Below are 11,334 nucleotides of genomic sequence, written 5' to 3' on the forward strand. Positions count from 1 at the left end.
CAGTTATACTTATCCTTGTTAAAGTGGTTTTAATTGAGTTCTGAAAATAAAAGGATCATTCAACCCAATAATATCCCTTCCTTTTAGAATATATAGGGAAAAAGGAGAAATGCTAAATCCACACAAAGTTTTCTAAAACATTTTTAAAAAGTACTTATTAGGAGAGACTGATGCTTACAAACTCATTTATGAGTTACAGAGTACAGCAATAAATGTTTAGAATAAAATTTGCATTATAGTAAATTAGCTTATTTGTACCCTCTTCATATAAGTAGTATAAATGTACATTTATTTATTAAATTAACTGTCCAGCTTTTTTAGCAAAAGAACTAATACACTTACTATCTATCTGTTAGTCTTACAATTGCTTTCTGAATTGTGTAGGAAAAATGAAATAGGATTTTTTTGTTTGTCTGATATACTTAAAAAACAATTTACTCAAATCAGTAGTTTCTTAAACATATTTGTAAATTTGAAAAATTAAATAATATAACTAACCAGTGCTTATAGTTATGCTTAAGATCAAGATTTTTGATCTTAATAATAAATGGCAAAAAAATGCTGTTTTTCTAAGCTATCCTTTAATGTCAGAGACAATCCTTAGGCTAAAATCTAGTACTATTCTAAGAAAGAGGAGTATTTTGAGAATTTGAATCATTTATGGGCTGTCTTCCTTAATGTCAATTAATATGTAAAATGAGGGCTAACTAGTTGATCCCTAAGATTACTTAGGGCTGTGCAATACTTTCAATTACGCGCACAAACATATACAGATAATACAGTTTGTCTATAAGTTGGGAGATCCAAGCTAGCCAAACAGTTTAGATCAATTGTGTCAGTGTACATGTGTCTGTTTAGGAAGTATTAACTGTAATGGGCTAAAGAAGCTTTTCCTTCAAAAAGGCATCATAAACAAATCTATGCCTTCAATGTTTTTATTGTAAATGGGAAATAATGTTTGTTGAATTGAAATACATTTAAATATAGGCCCTAGGTTCTTCCATTCAGATGACAGGTACAAGAGTAGAAAGATCATATACTTTAGAGGCCACATATCAGGCTCCAGTTGCTATACACACTGGACAAGCATGTAATGTATGGCTCTAACATTGGTATAATAATAACTATATTATAAGCCTGCTGTGAATATTAAGTAAAAAACACATGTAAAACACCTGGTGGCATGTTCAGGACATAATCAACACTCAATAAATGATCAATTTATCATTTCTCAAATGCTGTACTGGTTTTTCAAATCCCCAAACCTTGATTATTGAATCAGAAAAGGAATCTATACTTAATATTTAATTACATATTAATTATATATTATATTTATATTATATATAGTACATTTTACCTTATTTACATACATACATATACAATATATACATTATATGAACACATGCATATATTTTAAGTCATCAAAAGGGACTTCTAATCTTATATATTCTATTAACAAGACAAAAAAATGAAATAGTCTTAAAATAAGGTAGTCTTCTAAGTGTATATTTATTTGCAATCTTGAATTAACCAGAACATGTATATGATCATGGTTGAAAATAGCTTTAAATATCTGTGTATATATTAGTTACATGAAACTTTGTGGATACCACACTACTATTAAACTAATTTAAATGGAATAACTAGAATTGAAAAATATAAATAAATGCTACCTGTAAAACATAATACTTCAAAATTTTACAAGTTTTAGAGTGTGTTCACTAAATGTACAACATTTGAAGATGGTATCTTGAAAAACACATAAACATGCTCACATCTTTATAAAGAGAAAACTACAAGGATGGAAGGCTTGCAGTAAATGAAAAATAGCATCTGTTAGTGATATAAAGCAATAAATAAATATTTAATATCAAGTTAACCTGTATATCACCATATAGTGTCTGTTAATGCCAGATATTAGGTAAGCAATTCATGAATATATGTGGAGGTAGTGGGGGGGTGTTTTTGTAGCAAATTGAAACAGAGAGGTGTGATGACTTGTCTAGAGTCACACAGGAACTTAACAACAATCCAGAGAATGGAATGCAAGTCCTCTGGCTCAGTTCAGGGTACCATCTACTGTACCACGTTGATTTCGTTATGTATAGAAAACATAGGCTTAGGAGGCATATAGTCTATTCTTCTAGATGGATTTTTTACAAAACACCTGGGAAACAGGCCCAAAACAATTGAGACAACTGAGAAGTTCATAAGTATTATTTTCAAGGGACTAATAGCATAGAAGCTCTCTAAGTTATCTTTAGAAAGAAATATGTGACACCATATGGTAGGTCACAGGGCTGGCATTACAAGGAATAAGAGTTTGAGAATGCTTTCACAGTGCCCAGAAAAAGGTACATGGGAAGAAGGAAGCCTATTTGATCTTTTATTTTTTTAATTTCTTTTATTTTTTTAAGCCCAGTTACAACATAAACCTGCATAAAACTCTCTGCTTAGATCTTTGAAGAGGAAAGATAATAAGTAGTTCAGTTAACTTTTTGGAATGTGACATGTAGGGTATTACCCAACATTGTGCCAAGATCTCCCAGTCTTGACAAACTTCCATGCAGGAACTTTGCAATCACCATAGTAACTTAAAGCATATTTTGTTATTATTGTCATTCCAAACATTTTCAAAATGTGTTTGATTCCTGTTTCAACTTACATGAATAGCTTTTGCTATAGTTCATATGCTATGCTTTTTTAGAAACACTCTAGAAAAATTATGGTTGAATGGGTAGATTTAATTTCTTTTCAACTTAACAAAGGGGAGGAGCAGTAATAACCCATTCTATAGAAAGCAGCTGTATGACATGGTCAGAAGATCAAGATTCTGCTGGGGTGGGATGGAGGGGGCACTTTCAAAAGGTGCATCTGTATTGAAAACATCCACTGCAAAGTGGGAAGAAAGAGAGCTTACGGGTCCAGGGAAAATTGAAGACAGTTGAGAAAATAATTACAGAGAAAATGTCACTTTAATTAGGCTGTCTTCATAAACAATAGCTCCTCTGTAATGTCCTTATAAACAAAGGAAAAACTAAGACAGGATCTTCCTATGTTTAAAAAAAAAAAATTGCAAATGATCTTAACTTGTTGGAGAGAGAATGAGCTGTGAGGGAATAAACAGCCTACTGCTGTTAGTATCTGTCTAGGTGTAGAATTATTCCAGACTGCAAGTCTTCTGACCACTGATGGATTGCCTGATTCTGGCCATGTGCCCCCAACTTCTGGGGGCTGTGGGTACTGCATAAAGACATAAACACATTTCAGAAGCAGTTTGGTACGGATGTTTAGAGTTGGATATGTTTCAACTACAGACCTCAAAACGTACATATTTACCCATTACAGTAAAAGTTCAGCTGTAGGGCACAACTGGCAGCTGAAGAAGCAAGCAGAGGCAAATCATACTTCCCTGACTCTGGCTTATTTACCAGCTATATAGTCGCCTTATACCCAGATGTATGAGTTCGTATGTGGATTTATCTTTCATCAGCACTCCAATTTCCCTGTAAAAAGCTTGAAGGAACTGATTTTATAAGCCTGGTTTATATTATATGCCAGATTTGTATTATACAGAGTTTTGTTTGTGAACTCCACGTATGGCCCCATTTGCACGATAACAAGCTGTTATACACCAGGTGTTCTGACGTAATGTGTTGTCAATATTTAGGACTCTGTCTCTGGCGTTAGTGGAAATGAGGAGGAAATAGGAAAGTTCAGAAGAAAACAATTAGCTCAGCCAAGCAATTTATATTTTAATTAGCATATGGTAGAAGAAAAAAATTTAAAGTGGTTCCTGTTGAAAGCACAACAAAGTCAGATATTTCTCTGACCCAAGAGGAAGACCTTTTCCTATGCTAGGCTCTGTCACTGGTCATTCAGTGGGTGAGGTTTTATGTCTAAGACAGTGCAGGGGATATTAGGAAGCCTAGTGAGGAAGAGATATGCTACTCAGGGGAAGACCAAATGGTCTTTTTCATTACTTATATGGTATCCGGCAGATCAAAAAGTGTTTCACAGACCTAATGCACTGGAGTTTTCCACCAGCCCTGATTTTACAAATGAAGAAACAGAAGCCCAGGGGTTAGTTGACTCCAGGTCACATATCTATTTAGTTGTCAGAGCCAGAGGAGATACCCAAGCATTGAGCACCACACTCCTCTCTGATTCCTTCCTAAAGGACTACTTTCCCAGTAGACAATTCAGGAGAGAAGGGGGGGGGTTGGGGGCGGGGGGAGAGAGAGAGAGAGGTGATAATTTATTTGAAGAGTAACCATTTTTTCCCCTAGGCTTCAATAAGAGCTTCCTCCATTCACCACTTAGTGAAATATATTAAAAACTGCTTACAGGCAGAACCACTTGTGTTACAGCACAATTGTTTCTACTTTTCCCCTTGGCTCTTTTCCTGGCCGGAAGCCACCATTGCCTCTAAAATAAGACCACAGGCAGACACGCAGAGACACTTGTGCCTACAACTAGGAAACTAGCAGAAGCTCTGCCACCACCAACAGCAAAGGTTCAAAATTGGGATATGTCAAAACCTTCGCCGAATTCATATATTTACTTTTCCGGTTCACATCGCCTTACAAAGAAGTTGAGATTCCTTTCCCTCTGCTGAGAAAAGTGCATTTTCTTTCTCTGTGCAAACACTGCTGGCTCCGAGTCTGTAAGAGGATTGGTGGCAAAGTAGGCGTTTGGGGACCGAGCCTGCGATGGCTCTGTGGCGCCGACTTCATCCCTCTGTTAGATCCAGATACAAACTCAAGCTTATTCATTTATTTTAATTCTCCCTCTCTTGCTAGCAACCTGTGGACTTGGGATCTGACTGGTGCGGCAAAGGAGGGAGGCTGGGTAGGCACGCGCTCCTGTGCCCGACCTGGTGGCGCCTCATCGCAGTCTGCAGACGCAAGTCCCGCATTCCTGCTGGTCCGGCGGGGTCTGCACATACCTGTGTCCGGGGCAGGAAACCACGAATGTGCCCTTCTGCCCCCATGCCTTTCTGCCCCCCTTTAGTTCCCGTCCTTAATTTGACAAGCCAGTGACTATTGGCTGAAGTTCCCCCAGCGATTTGCATGAACGGAGAGGGAGTGTCTTCTGCCGCCCTCCCTTCAGGAGCGCTCTGACTGCAGCTTCCCTGGGAATGCGCGGCCGAGGGAATGCGTGCAGCTCCCGGGCCCTGGCAGTGAGCTGGCGCCCGGCGACCTGGCACCCGCGCCTGGATATGGGGCGTCTACATTGTTCCAGGAGCAGCACCAGCCACAGGAACCTGCCGGTAAGTGTTGGGGTCCGGGAGCTCCACGACCCCGACAAGTTGCAGTTTTGTGAGCCAGTTTCCCACTCCTTGATGGTTTTTCAAACCTTTTACCTTAATCTAAACTTCACGGGAAGGATGGAGGGTAGGAAAGGGAGTTCAGGATAATGCCTCTTCATTTTTACAAGGAACAGGCAAGTCCTTGGGTCAGGAGAGGAAGTTTCTGAAGCAAGGAATGTAGTCAGATGAGGTGGAAGGGGCCGGGGGTGCCCTCAGTCCGCTTTAGATTCAGGGCTTGGGGACTGTTTCCTGCTGCCGGCGTCTGGCTATGACTGTACACTGCAATTGACAAGTTGTTTTTGCATAACCATTTTCCGCGTTTAATTCACCTCCCCCTAAGGGAAAGGGATTAGTGAGGGCTTGGGGGGGGGTGGAGATCCATATCTGTTCTATTTTATTTTAGATGCGTGCTAAAAAATGAAAATCACTCCTTCCCACCGAAGAGATTTTTTTTTTTGGGGGGGGGGCAGTGTTAGTAGTACGTTTTCCATATTATTATCATTATAATTATTGCTATCGTTCTTTTTATTGTGTTCATAGTAAGGGATGTAACACATTGCGCTTTCCAGGACCCTAATGACAGAATCACTACAATGAGAAATAAATCGCCTACCTCTCAGCGCTCTCTGCTACCAGCCCCCCTCCCTCCCCTTAACCTACCCTGGAGGTTTCCCTGTCGCGATGCGCAGTCTTTGAGTTGGAGTCCTCTCCACTCCGGTGTTTCCAGGGATGCTTTGCGGTTTGGGATTCCGAATGTTAGTTGGATGAGGGTGGTGATGGGGACGCGAGGAGGGTGGGGTGGCGGGGGGAATAGAAAGTGAACAGAAAAATTAAGTTTTGAGGACAGTGCTGCCCCACAGATCTCTCCTTTGCAGCAGGTTTCTTCTTCGCCCGGTTCTGACTAGAGGCTTTGCTTCTGGGAATGAGGATGGGGTAGCATGGCTCCCAGGGGCGCTAATTTCTAACTCTGATCTCTGTGTTTCCGCGTGTGTGTAATTCGCCTTCTCCCCTCCCCCCGCTCCAGCATCTGTTTATGTTTTTCCTCTTCGTGGGACCCTTCAACTGCCTCGCGAGTTACAGCCGGGCCACGGAGCTTCTGTACAGCCTGAACGAGGGGCTGCCCGCGGGAGTGCTCATCGGCAGCCTGGCGGAGGACCTGCGGCTGGTGCCCCGGGCTGCAGGGAGGCAAGACCAGCAGGCGCGGCCGCCAGAGCGCTCCGGTGCTGAGTGGAACCCCCCTCTCTCCTTCAGCCTGGCCTCCCGGGGACTGAGTGGCCAGTACGTGACCCTAGACAACCGCTCTGGGGAGCTGCACACTTCTGCTCAGGAGATCGACAGAGAAGCCCTGTGTCTTGAAGGGGGTGGAGGGGCTGCCTGGGGCGGCAGCATTTCCATCTCCTCTCCTTCCTCTGACTCTTGCCTTTTGCTTCTGGATGTGCTGGTCCTGCCTCAGGAATACTTTAGGTTTGTGAAGGTGAAAATCGCTATCAGAGACATCAATGACAATGCCCCACAGTTCCCTGTTTCCCAGATCTCGGTTTGGGTCCCGGAAAATGCACCTGTAAACACCCGATTGGCCATAGAGCATCCTGCTGTGGACCCAGATATAGGCACTAATGGGGTACAGACCTATCGCTTATTGGACTACCATGGTATGTTCACCCTGGACGTGGAGGAGAATGAGAATGGGGAGCGCACCCCCTACCTAATTGTCATGGGTGCTTTGGACAGGGAAACTCAAGACCAGTATGTGAGCATCATCATAGCTGAGGATGGTGGGTCTCCACCACTACTGGGCAGCGCCACCCTCACCATTGGCATAAGTGACATTAATGACAATTGCCCTCTCTTCGCAGACTCACAAATCAATGTCACTGTGTATGGGAATGCTACAGTAGGCACCCCGATTGCAGCTGTCCAGGCTGTGGATAGAGATTTGGGCACCAATGCTCAGATCACCTATTCTTACAGCCAGAAAGTTCCACAAGCATCCAGGGATTTATTCCACCTGGATGAAAACACTGGAGTCATTAAACTTTTCAGTAAGATTGGGGGAAGTGTTCTACAAATGCACAAACTCACTATTCTTGCTAATGGACCAGGCTGTATCCCTGCTGTGATCACTGCTTTGGTATACATTATCAAAGTCATTTTCAGACCACCTGAAATTGTCCCTCGTTATATAGCAAATGAGATAGATGGTATTGTTTATCTGAAAGAACTGGAACCTGTTAGCACTCCAATTGCATTTTTCACCATAAGAGATCCAGAAGGTAAATACAAGGTTAACTGCTACCTGGACGGTGAAGGGCCGTTTCGGTTATCACCCTACAAACCATACAATAATGAATATTTGCTAGAGACTACAAAACCTATGGACTATGAGCTGCAGCAGTTCTATGAAATAGCTGTGGTGGCCTGGAACTCTGAGGGATTTCATGTCAAAAGAGTCATTAAAGTGCAACTTTTAGATGACAATGATAATGCTCCCATTTTCCTTCAACCCTTGATAGAACTAACCATTGAAGAAAACAATGCACCCAATGCCTTTTTGACTAAGCTGTATGCTACAGATGCTGACAGTGGAGAGAGAGGCCAAGTTTCATATTTTCTGGGACCTGATGCTCCATCATATTTTTCCTTAGACAGTATCACAGGAATTCTGACAGTTTCGACTCAGCTGGACCGAGAAGAGAAAGAGAAGTACAGGTACACAGTCAGAGCTGTTGACTGTGGGAAGCCACCCAGAGAATCAGTAGCCACTGTGGTTCTCACAGTGTTGGATAAAAATGACAACAGCCCTAGGTTTATCAACAAGGACTTCAGCTTTTTTGTGCCAGAAAACTTTCCCGGATATGGTGAAATTGGAGTAATTAGTGTAACAGATGCCGATGCTGGGCGAAATGGATGGGTCGCCCTCTCCGTGGTGAACCAGAGTGATATTTTTGTCATAGATACAGGAAAAGGCATGCTGAGAGCTAAAGTCTCTTTGGATAGAGAGCAGCAAAGCTCCTACACTTTGTGGGTTGAAGCTGTTGACGGGGGTGAGCCTGCCCTCTCCTCTACTGCAAAAATCACAATTCTCCTTCTGGACATCAATGACAACCCTCCTCTTGTTTTATTTCCCCAGTCTAATATGTCTTATCTGTTGGTACTGCCTTCTACTCTCCCTGGCTCCCCGGTTACAGAGGTCTATGCTGTTGACAAAGACACAGGCATGAATGCTGTCATAGCTTACAGCATCATAGGCAGAAGAGGTCCTAGGCCTGAGTCTTTTAGGATTGACCCTAAAACTGGCAACATTACTTTGGAAGAGGCATTGCTGCAGACAGATTATGGACTCCATCGTTTACTGGTGAAAGTGAGTGATCATGGTTATCCCGAGCCTCTCCATTCCACGGTCATGGTGAACCTATTTGTCAATGACACTGTCAGTAATGAGAGTTACATTGAAAGCCTTTTAAGAAAGGAACCAGAAATTAATATAGAGGAGAAAGAACCACAAGTTTCAATAGAACCGACTCATAGGAAGGTAGAATCTGTGTCCTGTATGCCCACCTTAGTAGCTCTGTCTGTAATCAGCTTGGGTTCAATCACACTCGTAACAGGGATGGGCATATACATCTGTTTAAGGAAAGGGAAAAAGCATCCTAGGGGAGATGAAAATCTGGAAGTACAGATTCCACTAAAAGGAAAACTTGACTTGCATATGAGAGAGAGAAAGCCGATGGATATTTCTAATATTTGATATTTCAATGTGGAATCAAATAGAGAGACGTTTTAACTGACTTTGGATAGTCTTCATCACCTAAACAAGAGTGTGTTGATGGCGGTTCCAATGAAGGACGACTAATTTATAACATGTACTATATTGTAAATAGCTGTTTACAGGTTTTTAAATTCAAATTCAGAGGTTATAAAATGTGTACAGAGTTTTTAAATGAAAATTAGTACTAACAGCTATAGAATTGTTATTAAAAAAAAAAAAAGAAAGCTTGGACATGATTTGCAGCTTTCACACACCAAGCAGATGATTGATAAAACCTGGGAGCAAGGTAAGAAAATGGTACGTTATAATTTTTTGGCCTAAAAAGTCCTTTCACCACAAGAGGGCGTCAGCTGCTCCTTTGCAGGGAACTGAAGTATTATATGTGACAGTTGTACATGAAATTAATGAAAGAGTATATTTTAAATATATTGTTTTTAACACTAAACAAAGTATGAAATTAAAGTAAATTAAATTTCACCCTACTTAAATATATGATAAGAAAGAAGAGAAATGCACTTGTAAAACAATGTTTATTACCTCATAAGTACATGTATAGTTTGAAAGAGAAGGCATTAAAAAGAAGTGCAATTCCTTTTTAGCAAGGGTAAAAACATTGCTTTGTGTTACAAATTCAACCTGCTGAAGAGTTTTTTCACTTTCTGTGAACTCAAATTGCTTTCTGTTTGCTTTACCACTGCACTTGCTATTATTACAGGGGAAAAATATATATATTCTTCCTTACAGAAAATGTAACTAGAAATTGTGCCCAAGAAAAACAGCCAGAAGCAAAGAAATGTTTCTATCCTTAGTTGTTTCATAGGTGTTGATGACATTTTAGTGCTTGCACAACTTGTCAGTAGTACTTTATACTTGGGTTATATATTAGATTTTTATATGTTGAAAGTCATCCCTTACATAAAAAAGTAGAAATCACATTAAAACAATTATTCTAGAAGCTTGTGTACACTATTGGTTGTTTTTAGTTGGGCATTTTATATGAAAGTTATACCGTACTTGTCTTTTTATTGTTGTTTAGGTTTATTGGCTACCATTTCTGGCTTCCTTTCTTTGGCTTTGGACTAAGTCCAAGAGTTTATTTGTAAGCTTAGCAGCAGATTTCTTTGATAATATAGCTTTTGCTGAATCTTTTGCAATGAAGAAAGCTGGTTCATCAGTGATTTATCACTTTCACTTCGTTGTGTGAGCTGGAAATTTTATTTTATACAAGAGCTATTGCAAAATTATCTGTATAAACAAGGAATGTAAGTGTTAGTTTAAACTGGATCATTTTACTTTTTGGCATCATGAGTCTGTATTGTACCAAAAGTGTTTATATGTCTACAAATTAAAGTTATATATTTTCATAATTTCTTTTCTCATTTTTACCATTTTATATCTGAACATAGGCTTGTTCTTTCACTGAAGTGCCTGCTATTGTCATTTATTTGTTTTTAGGATTAAATGTGGGCAAGCCATAGTTGTCTGCTATGCTAAAGTTTATATTAAACTAATTCATTACTCAATTTACCATTGGCTAAATTGTTAAATATGTGTGTAGTTTTAAACATAAATATGCAGTAGAAATAGAGTATGCTGATGTGGTTAAAATCAGTTCAAATGAAAATCTGCACCCATGCATGTGCACACGCATATTAATTTATTATAGATTTAATATCAATTATAAACTTTAATTTTACCACATACATATAGTAAATCCTCTGTTAGCTGTGTTGCAATATCTTGCAAAAATTTTTAAAATAAAAATATACTGAAAAAAAGAAAAAGTTGAATATAAACACCCAAGACATTTTGGATTTGTAGTAACTCATTTTTCTTGTTTTCCTTAATTTGAGATTTGAATAAATAAAATAATGAGCATATGAAACAGCAGTTTTTGTTACAAAAATAAGAAATATATTTTTATTGGAAGTTCCTTTTGTGTGAGAGGCACCTGAGCTAAGAGACTAAGATCATTTAACCCTCACAACTTTTCATTTATAACTGATGTGTAGCAATGGAGGAAACATCTTTTACCAGTCATATTGCATTTCTTATTTCCATTTTGTAAAGAAAGAAGCTTCATGAGATACAAGTAACACTATTAATTTAAAAATTCTCCATAAGTACAATAATTTTACCATCATCTAAATAACAGAATTTTCTATTCATTTCTAAACTTAAAGAAGGTTCATGTGCTTTGGAGAATGGACTTCATCTTCAGCATGAGAAATGCCTGTAACATTAATAAAAAGAT

The 11,334-nt window shown here is 39.5% G+C and overlaps 1 protein-coding gene across 1 annotated transcript; it reads left to right on the plus strand.

The window, feature by feature from the left end:
• Positions 1 to 4,449: 4,449 nt before the first annotated feature.
• On the plus strand, positions 4,450 to 10,627 carry PCDH20 (protocadherin 20). Its single transcript, XM_069467175.1, has 2 exons — positions 4,450 to 5,272; positions 6,336 to 10,627. The coding sequence occupies exons 1-2, from the start codon at positions 5,141 to 5,143 to the stop codon at positions 9,057 to 9,059; spliced, it is 2,856 nt and encodes a 951-aa protein (XP_069323276.1). The 5' UTR covers positions 4,450 to 5,140; the 3' UTR covers positions 9,060 to 10,627.
• Positions 10,628 to 11,334: the final 707 nt, after the last annotated feature.

Source organism: Eulemur rufifrons, chromosome 4 (genome assembly GCF_041146395.1).
Source record: "Eulemur rufifrons isolate Redbay chromosome 4, OSU_ERuf_1, whole genome shotgun sequence".
Taxonomy (NCBI): Eukaryota; Metazoa; Chordata; class Mammalia; order Primates; family Lemuridae; genus Eulemur; species Eulemur rufifrons.

Excerpts from the sequence above, each read along its gene's own strand:
- PCDH20 (XM_069467175.1), top strand. The coding sequence starts at position 5,141 with ATGCGCGGCCGAGGGAATGCGTGCAGCTCCCGGGCCCTGGCAGTGAGC. Across the intron at positions 5,273-6,335 it reads CCAGCCACAGGAACCTGCCG|CATCTGTTTATGTTTTTCCT; the intron begins GTAAGTGTTGGG and ends CCCCCGCTCCAG.